The sequence below is a fragment of the Lampris incognitus genome, chromosome 8 (assembly GCF_029633865.1).
Source record: "Lampris incognitus isolate fLamInc1 chromosome 8, fLamInc1.hap2, whole genome shotgun sequence".
Lineage (NCBI taxonomy): Eukaryota > Metazoa > Chordata > Actinopteri > Lampriformes > Lampridae > Lampris > Lampris incognitus.
The window spans coordinates 24365354-24385266 of NC_079218.1; the positions used below are offsets into that span (position 1 = coordinate 24365354).

General features: G+C 39.2%; 1 protein-coding gene across 2 annotated transcripts; it reads right to left on the reverse strand.

Annotated features, from left to right (window-relative positions):
• Window positions 1–3542: 3542 nt before the first annotated feature.
• tmem248 (transmembrane protein 248) lies at window positions 3543–19460 on the reverse strand. Of its 2 annotated transcripts, none has more exons than XM_056284698.1 (7): window positions 19080–19460; window positions 18236–18394; window positions 14224–14512; window positions 10673–10823; window positions 10033–10216; window positions 9040–9183; window positions 3543–7133 (listed from the first exon to the last, which is right to left on the reverse strand). In XM_056284698.1, the coding sequence occupies exons 1-7, from the start codon at window positions 19080–19082 to the stop codon at window positions 7113–7115; spliced, it is 951 nt and encodes a 316-aa protein (XP_056140673.1). In that variant the 5' UTR covers window positions 19083–19460; the 3' UTR covers window positions 3543–7112. The 2 variants fall into 2 exon arrangements, with proteins under 2 accessions (XP_056140673.1, XP_056140672.1); XM_056284697.1 differs by having other exon boundaries at window positions 9035–9183.
• Window positions 19461–19913: the final 453 nt, after the last annotated feature.

Below are 19913 nucleotides of genomic sequence, written 5' to 3' on the forward strand. Positions count from 1 at the left end.
ACTCCACACAGAGAACGACCTGGGATGACCCCCAAGGTTGGACAACCCCGGGGTTCGAACCCAGGACCTTCTTGCTGTGAGGTGACAACACTAACCACTTGGCCACTGTGCCGCCCAATTGATTTTACATTTATGAGAATAAGATTTTTTTTTCATCCACTCAGTATGAAAAGTAATCAATGAGGACGGTTTATGAACAGCTTTAAAAGCACCATCATTACAGTTTACCGTAAAATTACATGATATTAATATAGTTTACATCTGAATACGTCTGTGTAAGGCTGTGAGATGCCGTGTATAATGAAATGATCCCGCAGGTGTATTTGTTGGTAATATGGCAGTGGTTTCAGAAGCAGGGCCAGGCCAGGTGAAGTCCAGTCGTTCACTTTGCTGCAACACTTAACTGACTTCAGTGGAGGACACGGTGAGTCTTCCTTTTCTTGCAGCTGATTGTTTTATGAATATTTTACACTATAATGGCATTGTACTTTGTTTAGGGCTGCAAAGGTGATCATATTATAATTTGTATGTGTTGCACCAAAAAAAGAAGAAGAGGGAAACTCAAATTTCACGCTTGGAAAACAAGTTGAAATTTCAATTTACTGGGAATAGCAGGCATGCTTAGGGTGTGAAGTTGTATTGTAACTGGCTTACACTTGCAGAGTTATTTTACCGTAGTGCTGCTTATGCTTCAGCTGTGTAAGCAATGGCTGCATTCCAGCTGCAGCCATGAAGCTGGCTTTGGCATCAAAACTTAAAATCAGTGCATTTACAGAGCCAGTATTATGTTAATTATGTGACCTCCGATCAGCCAGGATGTCCTTTTGAACAACTCCGTGCCTCTTAATCCTCTTATTCCAAGGACAAGTGCCAACTAACGTCATGACAGCACTGCAAAGAGGGCTCAAAACTGATGCTCCTTGTGTCCACACTATTCATTATACGTGTTATTTACACAATAGTACACTGCTCATAATATCTTAAGAGTCTTTACACATGATATACACCATTTAAGACTATGGAACTATGTCCATGTTTCATCATGCTTACAATCAAAGTACATCTCAGTGGAACTTGTTGATAGCCGAGACAGGTGAAAATACATAAAACATGCATGTTGTTAAAGATCTCAAAACACTCAAAAATTTGTCAAAACAAGAGACAGAGGTCATAGTTACGGATTATATGAAATTTTTTTTTGTTTTTTGAATTTCCCCCCCTTTTTCTCCCCAAATGTACCTGGCCAATCACCCCACTCTCCCGAGCCGTCCCGATCTCTGCTCCACCCCCTCTGCCGATCCGGGGAGGGCTGCAGACTACCCCATGCCTCCTCCGATACATGTGGAGTCACCAGCCGCTTCTTTTCACCTGACAGTGAGGAGTTTCACCAGGGGGAAGTAGGAAGATCACGCTATTCTCCCCAGTCCCCCCTCCCCCCTGAACAGGCACCCCGACCAACCAGAGGAGGCGCTAGTGCAGCGACCAGGACAAATACCCACACCTGTGTCTGTAGGGACACCGGACCAAGCCGGAGGTAACACAGGGATTCGAACCGGCAGTCCCCGTAGGCAACAGAATACACCGCTATGCTACCCGGATGCCTTATATAAAATGTTAATGGAGTAAATGTGTTTGTGTTTTAAAAATTAAGAACATATATCTTAGTAACAGTGATCAAACAAGAACGGCTAAATTGAGCCAATTACCACATGAAAAAAGTAAGAAGCAATAAGATCAGGAAGCGGGGCGGTGCTGGTGCCCTTTCAGTCTGTTTGTTGGGGGATGTCTTAGTTATTTGGGCAGCACGGTAGCCCAGTGGTTAGAGGTTTCCTCACAGCAAGAAGGTCCTGCGTTCAAACCCCAGGCCATCCCAGGACTGCATGTTCTGCCCATGTCTGTGTGGGTTTCCTCCGGGTGCTCCGGTTTCCTCCCACCATCAAAAAGACATGCATGTTAGGGCTAATACTCCTGTCTGTGCCCCTGAGCAAGGCAATGGAAAGAAGAACTGCAGTTGGTCCCCGGTTGGTGCAGCAGCCCACTGCTCCTAGCTGCACAGCTAGGATGGGTTAAATGCAGAAGACAAATGTCATTATAACCTACAATGACAAGATTAAGTGGCATTCTTTCTTCTTAATCGGTTTAGTCTTGATTCAAAACATTTCTTATGGATTCTGATTCTTATGGTCATGCTTCTAGATTTTGGGGCTTGCAGGTACATAGAGAAAAGCATGGGGTTGGATACTCTAAATATCATTGGAAGAGGGCAGCATAAGGCCCCCTAGAGGTCAAAGGTAGCTACTGTTGGCCTTCTGTATGTCTTGTTGCCAGTGGCCTTTTGAGTCATCCACTTAAGAGCCAATCTTGGAACAGGAGTAAGCTCAAAATGGTTTGTTTTTTTTTCCTGTGTGGGAGGGAGCAAAGGATGCATTTTGTGACCTTTGGTTCCTGAGATCTGTGCCAGATAGGCAGGTTTGGCAGTTCTGCAGTGCTTATGCCATCTGCCCTTTAAATATCATTAGCTGCCAATGTGACGCTTTACCAAGCGCGAGAAACCTCTCCTCTTTAACTCGACTGGGGTTGATGCAGTCTACCTCGCCACAACACAACCTATGCATCTTTCAACCATACATTAAATGCACGATACACATCATGCTGTTCTATTCCATCACATATTTTGTCAAAAATAAATTTTTACACTTCTGCCAAACTGCAAAGAGAAAACGGCTGCACTCTGTAATCTGCAGTCCTGCTTTAATAAAAAATTAACAATTTTAATGAAAAGTGCACCTCAAAAATAATATTTCATGGAAATACTTCTCCAATATTTTCTAATTCATAATCAAAAGTAAGGCCTTAGAAATCAATGCTTATGTGAAACCTATGAAAATTAATGTTATATTTTAGCAAACAAAGACCAGCTTGGCATATTATCCGTGGTGAGGTCCATGTAATTTATTTCTATTCATTTACATTCAAGGACATTTCTCCGCCCTAGAATAAGTAATAAAAAGATAGAATCAAGATAATCTGTGACAGCTGATGAGACGAGGAGTAAGGCATGCAGTAGACGAATGTCTGAAGACAGTTTATTTCAATTGGAAATCATTTACAGCAGCTCCACAGAAACGGAAGACGTTTTCAAGTGTCACTCTTTGAACGTTATTACATTGACTTTATGGTGCTATATACAGGGGATATGATCCGACTGGATAGTGCAGAAGGCACACATGTGGCTGAATGGAGCCTCAGAAGTGCTGCAGAGACGATGGAGAGGACAAGGTGCGAGGATGGCCTTTACCTGGGAGCGTTACGCTGATGGTGAAGCAAAGTTACCATGTGAAATGTGACTCAGAGACACTGCCTTCGTTTTTTCTACTCTCGTGGCAAGTCTTAATTTGATACTGAGCTTATAGTTTTCCATGATATTTTCTACAGCCTGTAATTTGTGGTCAATACTCGATCTAAATGAAATTGCTTTAGAGGGTCATGAGTTGTTTTTTTTGGGAGGGGATCTAAATCTAACAAGGAGCAATGGCAAAAAGTCAAGGATTCATTATTTTATTGTAAAACCAGTGAGTTTTATATTGTGGAATATCACACGTGAAACTAACACACCTATCAATAAGCACAGAGTAATCCTCAAACAAATTGCACAATATTAAGGCAATTTGTAATATGGCGGTGCAATTATTATAACCATAGAAAACCACTAAATGAAATCATAAGAAGGAACGGGCGGAAGGGAAATGCAGGATAGTGACATTAAGGACGATGGTTTGGCAATAAAATGGCATGCTTTGCTACTGACTTCGGTTTTCTTCATTCACAGAGCCGACCAACATGTCTAGTCTGCAGTGAGCTGAAACCACTGACGCTTGGCTTAGTCAAACACTGACAGCCTTCGGCTGGATAAACAATGATAAAAAGCGCCAACATATGCAAACCCAGATGTGGTGAATTTCCGAACTAGGAAGACTTAGCATAGCAAGATTATTCAGTATTGGAAAATTAAACAGTTGCCAGAACCCTTGAGAGCAACACATAAACACGATTCACTCATTCACAAATAATAATCACATTAAATAAATCAATCAAAAATGTATAATGTCTTCAGAACAAAGGGAAAAGACCTAAGTTCTTGCCGTTGAAAGAGATCACCCTTATAAGAGTACTGTTCTGTCCACAACAAACTGAAAATCAGCACAAGGTTCAAAAATAGTATATAGGAAAAGAAAAAAAAACCATCAGCAAACTAGCATTTAGTTTTTACTTTGATACTATTTGTTGCATTATTGTTGCATCTCAGCTGTAAATGATGTTACTTTATAAAAGTACATTCAATAGGTACATCATGGAACAAAACTGATCAGCTACTAGAGGAACAGAGTCAAGGTGGACTTGGGTTTTTTTCTGTTCTTTTTAGAACAGGCAGTCTAAACTGCCTCAGTACCCCCACCCCCAAAATTTCCTAACTGAGAAGAGCAGGAGGGCTGCAGAGGGTTGCAGAGGAAGGGCAGCGGCACAGGCGTCAGGTTTAAAGCGGGACTCAACACTACGCTAACTCTGGCACAAACGGTGCAAGAAGCCTGGGTTTTCTTCTAAGGGCACAACATTAATAAACTAAGCTTATTAAAAGAGCCAACAGCTGATTTTGTCAGATTTATTTTGGTGCATGTCGCGTGTTGAGATGTTAAATATGTGAGGATTCTGTCATTTTCAATCACCCCCTATAATCAAACCCATAGCAAACTAAAATCAAGGAAATTCAAATGTTTGGTTTCTCTAAGATGAGTTTTTTTTAAGTCTAATATGAGGTTGTTAATACATGAAAACATGAGTGGGTTTTGGAATATGATTGTCAGCGGTGCCCTGAAATTACAGACCACTATCAAAAAAAGCATTGGTTTCACCCTGGAGGCTAAACTGACTTAGTGAATAAGAAGGAATAAAGGTCCCAACCATTCAAGAGAACGTGTGAGACGGTTTATGGAAAGCACACGGGGGGTGAGCATGTGCCCAGCCAAAAAAAATAAAAATAAACAAAACAGTCGAAGGCCGCCTTCAATTCCACAATGTCCTGCAATCTTTCCATCTCTACAAGATCTGTATACCCAAGTCAGGCACATTTTATTTTGCTACATAATAATCTAAAACGGGGTATTTTCCTATTTTATCTAGTAAAGGGAGTATTTTTTGAAAAACAGGTTTTAACTTGAACTTTGCAGCTTCATACATTTAAAAAGGAATAAATAATTTGATGGAATACTGTGTAGGGATGCAAATTCACTTGTAGATTATTCTGCAGCAAAGTATGTGCGACGATTCAAAAGGTGCTCAAAATATTGAGTATGATACACACTTGCCATGTAAAACTGATATGCATTCACTTAAATAGCTTAATGAAATCAACTTATCCTCAAATTCAATAATTCAAGGGCCATTCGATATTTAAAACATTACAACAAAGGGATCACAAGTTGAATTTCCACAGGCTAAACTGGAAGAGAGAAACCCAATAGGATGATTATAAAAGAAAGTGCTATCCAAGACCTTTTGAAACAACAAAGTCCCTTCAAGGTAAAGCAAAACCAAATCTTCCTTCATCCCTGTGCAAAAACCTTGGCTGTTAGAAACATAATATATGCCTATATCACCATGAACTTGCACATACCTTCTTGTGCTAGAAACAAATCTGCGCTGCAGCCAATAGTATAGCAAGTAAAAGGAAAATGGCAAGTGGATGATGAAGAAGCTGAGTAAGAGGATATAAAGGCAGAAAGCAGTATTTTCAGTGTGATGACATCCACTTGTCTAAGAAAAAAAAAATTTCATCAGTCACCATAGAAAGATATGTTTTGTTTTTTTTGAATCACCCCCAAAAATGGGATTGCAATGAAGTCACAATAGGGTGAAATCATGACAGTGGACCTCATTTACCTTAATTTGAACTGAATGGTGGTTGTAAGTTTATGTGTGCACTGCAGATACGAGATCTTACATTTGAGAGAGATGGCCGTTTACCTCATGCTACCTTGATGAATTTTAAATGTGTTTGTTACATCTGTTTATACGACAGGTATTATACACCCACTTATCTCCGTACATAAAGTACTAAACAGTTAGAGGCAGCAAACATTTACAGTAAATGCACTGTTCATTATATTCAATGTGAAATTAAAAAAAAAAAAAAAGTCCAGCCGGTTGAGAGGCTATCATGTAGACTCGGGCCTGATCTATCTGCCACAAGACCTTTGCTGCAGGTCTTACTCGTCTCTCTTTACCCCCGAGTTTCCCATCCATCTCTACTGTCCTGTCTATAAAGGGCCAGTATTAAAACAAGAGGGCTTGAAATCTTAATTGTGAACCATTAATGATTTTGACAGTGCTGGCAGAATCGGCAACAGCATGTGAGAGAAATGATCAGGCACACTGATAAAAGCTGCATAGAGCTTCCTTCAATTTAACTATTGTATACTATGTCCAAATGAGCTCTGAAAATGTTACAGTTCTGTTGTTGATTATTTGTGTTGGTAGTGCTGGTGTAGGAAAATACCATGCACTACTCCAGAACTTTACTTTATTAAAATTACAGTACTAGTCAAATGACTTTGCCCAGTTATAAAATCAATTTCTTAACTTCATGCATTGTTCACTTCAGGATAAATATACAAATCAAATAATCATAACATTTGGTGAATTCAGTGCTTGTCTAAACTATTATCGGGGTGGTTGCTTGATGAGACCTAAAGACAGTAATTTAAATCTCTCAGTAAATGAGGTCCAGTGACTGGTGAAAGGGTGAGCAGTTCTTGAATGTGGCCAATCTGTTGACATACTGCATGTATATTCAGAGATGGCACAAAGGGACTCGGGCAAAAAAATTAGACAAAATGAAATAAAATAATAATGTCTTCAAATATTTACACCATAGATAACAGGCACTTATATATCTTTGGTTGGAAAAACCCAACATTGCAAAAGAAATGCATTCACAGAGTTTGTGTCCCTCATTCATCTTTCCAGGATTCACTCGGCAACTGGTATGTATATTTCTATTTCTTCAAGCTTGCCCGTGTTATATCTCAGTTCTGTCATGACTCTTCGATCTCTTCTTAAGCATCAGACAATGCCATCTGAAAAAGAGAAGATGCAGGTTCAGGGGTTGCAACCCATCTCAAAGGGAATCACCATATGCAGTTTAAACACTAAAGTGTGGCTCAGAAATCATACATGTCCAGCTAACAAATTATCTGATAAAAAAACGAGGAAATCAAACACAGGATTGGAAAAATAACATCAAGTTTGATATAAGTATTTTCTTCGGCATATTTTGCCAAAGTTTTAGGGTGCAAGGTTGGCCAGTCCTCGTCCCTGTCAAACGTTGATGTATACTTTGGTATAATCATACAAGCTATATCAGCAGACCACACCTTTGTAGATAAAAGCATTAAATACTCTTTAATTTAAGCTCGGAACAAGCCAATAATTGCTTTGAAGTGATAAATGAATGTGGTTAAGTAGTGTTTGGTGATAAGGAAAACATCATGATCATCATGGAGTATTTTATATGATCAATACAAACAGATGAGTGTCAAATTAAAGGAAAAACCTGAACGCTTGACCCCTACAGTGAGGTTGTCCAGGGGCTCTGTTATGCTATAAGGGGCATTTTCCTGGCATGGTTTGGGTCCACTTTTCCCCTTAGAGTTAAGAGTCTCTGTAAATCAATACAAAAGTTATTCTGAGTGATCACCTTTATCCTATGATGAAACATTTCTACACTGATGGGAGTGGTCTCTTCCAGAATGACAATGCCCCCATCCACAGGGCATGAGGGGTCACTGAATAGTCTGAGGAGTATGAAAATTATGTAAACCATATGCTTTGGCCCTCACAGTCACCAGCTCTCAACCCAATTGAACACCTATGGGAGATTTTGGACCGATGTGTTAGACAGCACTTTCCACCACCATCATCAAAACACCAAATGAGGGAATATCTTTGGAAGAATGGTGGTCCATCCCTCCAGTAGAGTTCAGAGACTTGTAGAATCTATGACAAGGAGCACTGAATCTGTTCTGGAGGCTCGTGGTGGCCCAACAACTTGTTAAGACACTTTATGTTGGTTTTTCCTTTAACTTGTCACCCGTCTGTGTATCATGATATCTGCTTTCATATGCCAAATAGTAATTTAAGAATCCAACTAATGTTCATCAAATTTAATTGTTTGGCAATGTAAAGTAAAACATCAAAACAAAGCTACTTTTGAAATAATAGTCCCTCAAATATTTGAGACCTAATTTTGTGGGAATCTTTAGTTAATAGGTTCTTATTATCAGTAATTTAGGCTACAAAATTGTGTATCACGATATGAAAATTTCCAGATTTCATCCCAAAACAATAAACAGTAGTGATATACTGCCCAGCCCTGTGGCTAAGCGTTTCCACTGAATAATGGGGTAACAAGATGGTGTCAAACTTTGGGTCCATAAAGTCATTAGGTGGCTACTGCATATTCGTTTAGTAATTTCCAAATCTAGTTGAAGTTAACAATTTCACTTGCTTGGTTTTGACCTAGTGGACCACTGAAAATAAAAAGATAACAGCTCTTCCAGGTCTGAACTAAAAATTAGTTATTAGACTCTGAGGTGGTTCAATTTACTGTGACTGTCCTTAAATGTGAAAGATGTGCAAATGTCAGGCATTGTAGTGTTTACAGCAATAGCATTAGGGAGGTAAAAGTAATCACTTCAAAGAGTCTTTCATGGTATTATTACCAGCTCGTGCAAGTGGCACACCCCTGGGGGACTGAGCCAAATTTGCCTCCTGATGACTACAACACCACTGCGATAGTGCCATATTGAAATAAAAAGGGAACACAAGACAAATCACTAAATTGTTTCTTGGTAACCACAATGTTGGCACAGCAACCTCTTAAGTATGGTTTACCATGCTTTTTGGGATTTATCAGCGTGGCTGGAATGAATCTCAAGAAACATGAAACTTCCTGTTATATGACAATGTTTGTATTTACCTTACCTTTTCAGGGCAGAAGTCAGGGTTGGTTTGCCGTACTTTTCCTGGCCGGCCCTTGATAACTGCATAGCAGAACATGGTGATGACCATGACGAACAGGAAGTAGCTAGTATGCATCAGGTGCAGGTTGATCAGAGAACGGTCATCCTAAAAAGCCAAAAAAAATATTTTTTTAAACGTAATGGATCATATAAATTGTTCCTATGAAAAAAGTTCTGACTATTGGTGAGTTTTACCAATTTCATTTAAACTTTGTTTCACATGAACATAAGGTGCATTTGCAAGGTAATGAATGTCAATGAACTGCCTGAAGAGCTTTTGTAAAGATTTTGCAATTGTCTGAAACAGGAATAAGGTATTGCACATTTTGGATTGTTTTGTTGAGGACTGTTGATAAAGCTGTCTCCCAGGCATTACAACCAAAACTGAACTTTGTGTGGAATTAGATTAAGATCAGCTGAGAAACAGGTACAGGACTTAATTATTTTAAATAGTTATGTTTATTAGCTCTATATATATCAGTGCACAATTGTGTGAGAAAGTGAATGTGATCATTGTTATTTTGGAGGAAACCATTTTCATTGGCATAGGCTGCATGATAAAACTGCATTCAGAAAGGCATTGTATACACACACACACTTCATTTTGTGTTGTGTGTTTGATATTCAGCCTTTATGTTTTGCTTCAACTTTTTAGCCATTCGAACAGAATTAGTCCTGATTATATCTCACTGAGACTGTTGGACTCAGAATGGATTGACTCAGAAAACATGAGCATATTGTAAAATGTTTGGTTTACTTATAAAGTTGGCTGTTATGTCCAATTCCTGATGCACAGAAAGAAAAGAAAATTAACAATACATGAGAAACACTTTCTGCTAAGTTTCTCTTGTCTATCATTATTTAAGTCAATGCAGAAACTGGATACAGTGAATAAAGACAATGTAATGGCTACTATTGTTTTAGCAGAAAATAAGGCAAAAAGGTGCAGACTCACATCAGGAACAATGACAGTAAGTTTAGGGTTGAGTGCGTGGTACACCTTGCCAATGGCTCCTTTGTAACACCAGAAGGGGTTATAATCCTGACTGTACTTGGTATCTGAGTCACGAGCTGTGGTGAACAGCTTGTACCAGGAGGTGGCATTGGTGTACGTCTCAGGCACGCAGTGGGGTGGCTGCCTATAAAATAATGCAAACGCAACAGGGAAGAATAAATCTGAAAATAAATACATCCTTGAGTAAATAAGCAGACCTGGACTGAAGCTGTATGTCAGTTATAACATGGAAAATACTAAATTGTCTTCTTCACAATAAAAAAAAAAAAAACGGAAAGTGACAACTGCATCAGGCCTCCAGTTGATAAATAATGAGATCTAGAGGCAGGTTGATCCTACAAAAAATAGTCTTATCCCTTTCAGATTACTTGTTATTTCCAAGTTTTACGTGACTGCAAAGTAATTTTGCACATTCAAACAAATTAGACTTGGTGTGTTGTTAAAAAAAAAGACCCACTGTTCATACTTTAAGGATGACGCTCTAAGAGTGTAAAACAATTAGAAAACAATTTCTAAGAGTACAAGATTTTTAAAAGTGTACGTCTCTATATGAGAGGAGGAGGGAGACAGTCCAACTCACACTGTGACAGGGAAGATATTGCTGGCTGCTGTGATGGTCATGCAAGTAGTGAATACCACCTGTTCACAATGACCATGCAGTACACAGTCGTCAGAGTTCCAGGACACAGGCAGGGAGAAAGTGATGTTCATTTCCTCATGACCTTCCCGGCCTATGCACGAAAACATGTAGAAATAATCAGTTGTACACCTTAAATAGACTTCAGGATGGCTCTTCACAAACGTTTAAACAATTTGTGGTTACAGAGAACCTACCAAGTCGCACCAGAGCACAAGTCACACTCAGCAAAAAGGAAAAAAAAAAAGCATGTTGCAAGGAACAAAAAAAAAGCACATATAAGTTGCTTAGGCGCATAAGTCGCATTTATATGGTGGTACAGTATTTTCATTTGAGTCTCAAGGTTAAACAGTGCCATCTAGTGGCCTTAGTTGAAATGCAGTGTATTCATCCGACAAAATTACATGTATAAATTGCTTTGGAATACAAGTCGCAGGACATGCCAGACAAGTAAATAAACAACGATTTATAGTCCAGAAAAGACTTGACTTCAACAGCGTGGCAGAAGTGGTACATGTCAAGAAAAACGAGTTTGGTATGCCAATGCACATTTACTCTCTTTAGTTGAGTAAGACCCATTGCATCATACGGAGGGCTCGACCGTGCTCTCCAGCACCCCGGAACCTATCCCCACAACCAGCACAATAAATAAAGCAATACATGTGTTAATTACTGCCTGTACAGAATCGAATCTCGCCATGCTACCTTGTACCTGCTTTTAGTTCCCAATATGAAATTTAATAATCTCTACTCTGAATACAGATCTCAGCAGCAAAAAGTGAAGGGAATGGCTGGCTGCTGACTTAATTAACCAATGTTCAGATTAATCATAGGTGCCAATCTAAAATCTTAAGTGTAAACCAAATCCAACTTTTGCGTTATCTTTTTTTAACATTAATTTTCATGGCATGATAGTTTTGGAAATTGCTGTGTCTAGCATGCTCAATTGTGTTTTGGATTAGTCCACTGTATCTAAGGACACCAAAACAAAGAGCATGACTAGCATATGGAATGCCCATTCAAATCCTGGATAAACCAGTTTGACAGATTTGCATGTGAACATAATGCCTAAACTGGTACGGGCCAAATGCACCAGATTGTGCTGGGGGAGAAAAGAGCAAGCAAAAGAAACCACACCTTCCACACACTAAGACAGAACTTAACATTTTTATTTGGGGGGCTTAAAGGTGACAATATTCTCAAAACGAAGCAGAACTTTTCAAATAAAAACTTTTCAAACAAGGGAAAACAAAAAGATGCAATCCAGTGTGTTGTGTTTGTGCAGGCACCCAGCACGAACAGCCCATCAGTTTGCAGGCAGTTCGTAGACATCCCACTGTTTGCTATTGGTCCAAATATCACATGTTTGGTTGCTTCACATGGTTGATCAGCAGGACATGGAGCCACCCTCTAATCATTCTGAGCCCTCCAGTAGCGTGGAGTGAAAAACCGTTGCACAAAGTGTTTGTACAGAGTACAGTGACAATGTTCAGGGACATGTTCACTGGTGATTCTTTTTCAAAAAGTTCTTTAATCGTTTTGAGTATATTGCCCGCCTTATGCAATTGTCATAGCTTTAAGTGTAACCTGTATTAATCAACACTAAAACTACAAAAACTATAATCAAGAGAAAAGCAAAAAAGTGATGTTATGTCAACATTCAGATTAAAGCTACTCTGTTTGAAATATATGGCAAACAGACTGTACATTATTTACAATAAAGATATGAGGTAGGGTTCCTGAAGAACTTTTCAAGGCCCTGCGTTAAGACCAGCGAGTCAAGCACTGCATCCATAGGGGTTCATTCATCATTTGTGCCCCTTTCAGGCACAGAACTGTCATATTTCAGATAGGGATAAGTCGGCAAACTGGTGAGCTATTTGCACTAGGGAGTTGCACACACCGCACAAACACAACACATCCAGCGTTTTGTTTATCGCTTGTTCAAAATATGTCCTTGTTTGAAAAGCTCTGCTTTGAGTATACTGCTGCCTTAAGCTGCAGGCGAGGAACATAGTCAATCCGCATATGTGTGAAGCACTACAGTTTACAGACCTTTCACATATGAATGATACTGGTCATCTAATGTTGAGTCTATGTCCATGGAAATTATTTATGAACTAAGAATTTCTCAATTTAAAACTGCATTATGGAAAATGACATGAAAATCTCTCATACAGGTTAGGTCCTAGTTTGTCACACAAAATCAGAGATACATTATCATCCTCTGTATGGTTATATGTTAATAATATCTCATTAAATATTTGGCTAATTTTTCTTTTAAAGATGTAGATTTTTAGATTGTTTTAATGTGGGTGACTTTTGTGTTGAGAAGCATAACCCTGTGTTAAAACACAAATCAAAACGAGAGATTGATAGTTCTATATTGTGTGTGTTTGTGTGTGTATATATATATATATATATATATATATATATATATATAAACAATAGTGCTCAACAAATAAGGGGCAAAATAATCCAGTTAGTTGCTTATTGCATGAAACAGGCTTGTACTGTCTCATAAAGAATTAGATTAACTTGACTAACTGGATTTTATATATATATATATATATATATATATATATATATATATATATATATATATGTGTGTGTATAGCATTTTTTTTCCGAAACTGTCGATGGTTTTGATAGAAGTACTCAACTAATGAGGAGCGGAATATCAATACAGATGCAGGAAAAACAGTTTTAACACATAACAGTACAAGCCTGAGTCGTGCGTCGCTATTAAAACTTTTTTTTCCTGCATCTGTATTGATATATTTCATGGACTCGTTTGGCTGATTTTTTTCCCCAATTGACCTTATTTGGGGGGTGGGGTCACTCGGGTTGCTTTTAACTTTTTCCCATTTTTTTTTTTTTCTGGTGCTGAATATCTATATGACAGAGTTTTGGGGCAGGATAAACCCTACTCCCCTGTCTGACTACCAGAAATTACGGTTGCATGCATGCGCACACGCATGCACACACGCATGCACACACACACAAAAACTTTACAAGCGATATTCTTTAATGGCACCTTGCTCTGCTCGGCTTTCTGAAATGTACAGGGAGTAAACACTGGAAATTGGCCAGCATTGCACAATGCTGCCACTGTTTCCTGGTTGTCTCCATCCACTATGCAAAGACGTAACTTGAAACTCGTTGACAAAGGACACAATACTTCCTTCACACAGATTGGCTTACCTCTGTTCAACAAGCAGACCAAACTTTTCCAGATCATTAACATACAGACATGATGGATTGCATATATTTGTCACACTTGAGGTGTATCTAGATCAATCTAGTTACTCATTAGTCTCTCGTTAGTTAATGAGTAATTACACTGATGCCACAGTGTTGCTTGGCTCTTTAGTCCCATAAATTCAAATAATGGCTGCAATTAATACAGTACACATTTGAGATTTGCATTTTAGGCTTTAAATTGGTAAGTGGGAAAATGAAATATGGTGTAGTGTAAAGACAGGATAACCTACCAGTTAGGCCAACCTGGTGCCCCAGTACTGTGGCATACAGGTGGGTGATGTTGCGAGAATAGCCCCCAAATGGCCGCTGTGGGTCCAGTGTGAGTGTAATGGGAACTGAGATATTGATGGGACCAGAGTCCTCCAACAGGAGAGGAGCCTGCGTGCCGGGACGAGCCTGGCCACTGGTCACCACCATGTTCTCTGGTGTGGTGGAGTCATTCAGGCCATGCTTAAGTGTTTCGTTCTCTGACACACAAAGGTCCAGTTCATTAAAGCGCAGCAGAAATGTGTTCCAGTCCTGGATTGTGTGTGTGTGGGGGGGGGGGGGGGGGAGAGAATAGAGTCCAGTTAGCAATATATCAATATATATATATAATACACTAGCAGATGTACCCAGCATTGCCCAGGGAAAATGTTCTCAGCAAAACAACCAACCCAATCTGATCTTTACGATATAATCGATGATGAAATATAGGATACTTTATGATATGATACATGTGATAAACGAATGTCGAATAAACGAATGTTATTAACGAAAATTATCAAATGTCAATTTTCAATCCATTCATCAAGCTTCTTTGCCAATGTGTATTAATCGCTCAGTGCTCAAGCGTCTCAGGGTAATCTACGATGCATGCCTTCGAGCTAGCATTGACAATGTTAGGTGTAGTGCCTCCCTTGATCAGTGTAAGGATTTGCCGGAAGTCTCCACAAAGCATCGTTGGAATGCCTCTTTCGCATATAAATCAATTTTTTTACTTTGTTTTTGAAATATTTTCGAATTGTGCAATCCTTGGAAAGGGCTGATTCTAAAGATGCCTTTCTTTTTGTTCTACAATGAGTATTTCTGGAGTTTTAAGTGAACATACGAACATACACTCTTGCTTTATATATATATAAGATTAAGTGGCCCAACTGATGGCTAGGGATAGAAAATTCTTGCAAGCCTGATCCAAGACTAAAATGTATACTGATTAGGTATAATTTTGGTATATGTTATTGCAAAAAAAATAAAAATAATGTGTACCTCAAGAACATATTCACGCTCCTTGAACTTAAATTTTGTTCCCATTACATCCCTGAATTTTAACAGGTTGAGTATTTTTTGTTCCTTCACTAAAATAAATAATTCAACGTGTATGAAGCATCTTTATAACATTCAATGACGTTTTTTTTTTACATTTCTCATGTGCTCAAGTATTCACCCCCAGAGTGCATACTTGGTAGATAGGCTTTTAGTGCCAGTTAACAACTGTGAGTGTGAGCTTTCCCAGGTGTGTCGACATAGTAAACCTTACCAAGTAGCTTTTGGAACATTTGCTCATTCTTTTATGAAAATTTGGTGAATCTCTGCCAAATTGGATGGCGTGTATCAATGAACAACATTTTCCAGATCATACCACTGATCTTCAATGGGAAGTTTAGTCTGTACCTTGGCATTGTCATGCCAGAGTATTAAAGGAATAGTTCACAATTTTTTAAGGCTATCCCCATTTTACAATCACCGCTCGTGTAGTACAATGGTTGGTTACATTTCCACCATTGTCCATCCTTTTCTTCATACTTGACACACATCTCCAGCTTGGCAACTAGAATGTGATGCAGTTAATGGGGGACAAACCCAAAATCCTTGGTTCTGTGCAAATAAGCACTCTACAGTTCAGCCAAAGCAAACATGATGCCACAGCAGTCTATCGTAGTGAATTCGAGAGGCCATTTTGAAAATGTAGTTTCTTTGTTTTACAGTAAGTTCCTTCCATGCTACTTCCTGCAACACAGCCTCAAAGCAATTACCAGCAGAAGTCACTCCATCACAGAACAGCGAAGCAAACACAAGAGGGAACTTAACAATAAGAAAGACTACATTTTTAAAATAACCACTTAATTTTGCTATAGTAGACTGCTGTAGCATCATGTTAGCTTTGGCTGAAACATGGATTAATTTTTTGCACTAAACGAGGATTGTGGATTTGTCCTCCATTAACTGCCTTGAATTCTAGATGGCAAAGTGAAGCTGCATATCCAGTATGAGGAAAAGGATGGATGACTAGAAAATTACAATGTGAAAATGAAACCTACCTACGTTCTTCATAAGATAAAAATATAAAATAGGAACAGACTTAACTAATTCCAGACTATTCCTTTAACCTTCACTTTGTAAGTCATTACTTTTCAATTTTTGCTGAATACTTTGGGTAATTTTCCTGTTCGAACATCACTCTTTTTCTTAAACCCAGGTCTCTTGCTGATTGAAATGAATTTTCCTGTCATTTCAACTTGATAGCCAGCTTCAAACACAAACTGCAGGAGGCAACATGACTTTTTCTCCAAAGAGGAGTTTGCTGTAAATATATCTATATAAAATAAAAGCCAAATCTGAACCAATCAACCGTAACAGCATTCATCACCAAAGGTATGTCTATCTGAATATATTAGTGTCATTCCTCACCCAAACTTTTTAGATTACATTGTTAGTAATATTTGTGGCCAAAATAAAGGCTAAATTCTGTGCAGCCCATTTCAAAACAGGCACAAACCACTGTCACAGTTTCATATGAATGAAGGAAAGAATTTGCTGATATTTTTCTAGAGCAATCGAGTGACAACAGATGGGTCAAGACCTGTTGGCAGAACTCACAGGATCAAAGAAGGCTGAATCAGTTCATCTGGATAGAACATTTGTTGACAGATACGTTTCATCACTCAATTAAGTGACCTCTCTAAACTGTTAGCTAGAGTTTCAATGGCCATGTGTACTATTCACAGAGGATTTATTCCCAAATCCTGTGTGAATAGTAAACATGGCCATTGAAACTCTAGTTAATGATCACACTCATATTCCCATATGAAACTGGTCATTGGTTTCAGTCGTTATGCAACTGTATTGTTTTTAAGGTGTGGGGATACCTGCAGTCAGTTTAGACTGAAGAAGTCACTTAGTTGAGTGATTAAATGTATCTGTCAATAAATGTATCTAGATGAACTGATTCAACCTTCTTTGATTTTCTTACCTGGATTATTGAGCATGCATCAAAACACAACTGACAGTAGTTACTACAGCACCGCTATCTGCAGAAATAAATAGACCTGTCCGTTATGCAAATTAAGCTTCTGAAGTTCAAAGAGATGGGGTTTAGAAAAACTGTGTCTATATCTTGAGTAATGGCATCAGCTGGATGTGAATAAAGACATATTTAGGAACCTAAGACAGGTTGTTACTGAAGTGGATAATATGCAGAACGGAGTTGGAAAACTCAAGTCACTCAAAATGCCTTCACATCAAGTGATCATTCTAAAAACATTCTTTAAAAAATGTACCCTGCATTTAGTGCTCAACCTGGCCAAACCACAGATGGGATTGAATTTATCCTACAGGGAAATATTAACTTTGTTTTGCTAATTTACCAATAGCTTTCAAAGCATTCATTACAAACTGAGGCATCCACAGTCAGCTGAAAATGAATTACTCTCCCTTCACAATGGTGAAATGACCTTTTGACCCATCATTCTTTGGAAAACGGCATTGATCATCCTTGAAATGAAGCTATTATGTGTAGGCACACATATGCAGGGGCAGGGGGTAGTAGCACTGGTTGGGTTGAGGTACACTAAATCAGTTTTTTTTTTGTGCACTATGACAAATTGGTTAAACCTAAGTCAATAGAGACATGTTTTTAAATCCCTGGGGAAACACATCCTTATGCTATGAAGCAAGTCACAAAGGCTACAACATGAGCTTGAAACCACATCATGAGCTCTCTCACTGGCATGCATCCCAGCCCACTATGCCACAACTCTTTCCTTAACGAATTAACTTTTGGCTTTCATTTCAGGCGATTTAACAACGAATTATCAAACATATTACAGTTGTATGTACAATATAACTCCCACACATCTAGAATTGGCAGGGAATACATTTTGGTGGTGTTTTGCAGGGCAATTACCAAATACAACAGCTATGCCATTTCACTTGGTTTTAAAGTTTCTCTCTGGTAGGGTATGCAATCAAGGTATGCCTTACCTCTGTCAATTCTGGGGACTTAATCTCCTTAATCTTGAAGAAGTAACCAATGGTCAGAAAGGCGATGGCCACGGCACTGACACTGACCATAAAAATGACCAGTGGTGGACGGTTGTTGATGTAGCCTCTCAGGTTCTCTATAGGATTCAAGAGGTACACCTGGAAATGGACAAGTACACATTGGCATGGCACATCATGAAGCTACAGATATTACTGGTCACTCATGAGAGGGGTTTCTACCAAATATATGACATGGACAAAAATTATATCTAAAATCAAACTGACTAAAATACAATCTACCATAAATATAGAACTCTGTTTAACTAACATGAAATCATGATTGTAAAACAAATGTTTTTCCATTTTATTAAAGCACTTTAATGACTATTTTTCAAATGCTTGAAAAATGAGATAAACCCCAAAAAACTCAACGTAGGGGGAAACAATAGGCATGAAATACTCCATGATATCGATCTTGTCACAGTAGTTATTAAATTGTTATACAAACTATCCCTCCTGTCAGCTAGGTTACTCTGACAAACTCAATCTCATTAGCAGAAGAAATTAAGTCCATCATTATGGGTTTTTCAGGCATGGTGTTGAATGAGGACACAATGCTTTCATGTGCACGGCTGATGTGTGCATTTAAGTGCATGCATTCCATCCAGGTAACCAATGAAAGTTGGCAACCTCACCTAAGGTAAGCTAACGCTAGCTGGTCGTACCCCCAATATCGGACACCATAGTATCTAGCAAACTAAACCCGACACGATAGACTAAGGGGTAACGTCCGCGAAAATCACTCGCCCGGAAATTCTCTAGAAACTTCTGCCTCCGTTCTCACCATTTTCCTTTCCCTGTGCTTTCAATGGACGCTAGCTCGCAGGTTGGTGACGGGCCACGATAAAGGCAGACGCGCAAGCCTGGGCGCTAAGCTAGCTTCGCTGTTAGCTTGCTAACTTTCTTCAAGCTAGACGCTCCCGCATAAACCTGAGGTAAAAAAGAAGAGGTCGGCACTCGGTTGGGACGGGCAGGGTTTCAACGTAAAAACCACCGCACTCGTTCCTTCCCATCCTTTGATTATCGGTCCCGCGTTGCCCGTAAATGTGAAAGCTCCGCATGCAGCCTCGTAATATTATTATTGTCGGTCGTGTGTCTCGGTCCTTCCTTTCCGACACCTCCTCCTCTGCCCGCACTGCGAAGAGGTCCCGCCGCACCGCTTGCTCATTATTTCCGTAGCCTATACGCCCAAATCTGTCCGTGCGTACTTTACGGGTGTTCGTGTTTACGCAGTCTGCGTAGAAGACGGCGGGGCATTCTCGTCGTGTTTACAAACGTCCGCTACCCGGACACAAACGCCAGTGATGCTCACACAGTCTCAAGAGTCGACGTGCTCTTGCACCCTACGTGCCCTAAAGCGGGTGAAACTATTTTAAGGGAGTCGCTCTAATCTGAGTCACTCAAAGTGTAATTATCTTTACCGATCCAGAAACTGCTTTCCATTTACTATTAGAAAGACGCTTACAACTCGTTTTACCAATATTGGATTATGCTGATGTTTTAACGTTCCTCTCAGTGTAATTTATAGTATCCTCTTATCAACTGAGACACTCCATTCAGCTCTCTTTTTTCTATCCCTACAGTCTCTAAATCAATAGCTAAGAAAGCCTTTATGTTT

What these genes read in the sequence shown, in the direction of transcription:
- tmem248 (XM_056284697.1), bottom strand. An exon ending in TTACTGTCATTGTTCCTGAT is followed by an intron (nt 9,184 to 10,032) that starts GTGAGTCTGCAC and finishes TTGGCTTTTTAG; the next exon opens with GATGACCGTTCTCTGATCAA. An exon ending in TTCTGCCCTGAAAAGGTAAG is followed by an intron (nt 7,134 to 9,034) that starts GTAAATACAAAC and finishes TCTCTTTTTCAG; the next exon opens with ATGGCATTGTCTGATGCTTA.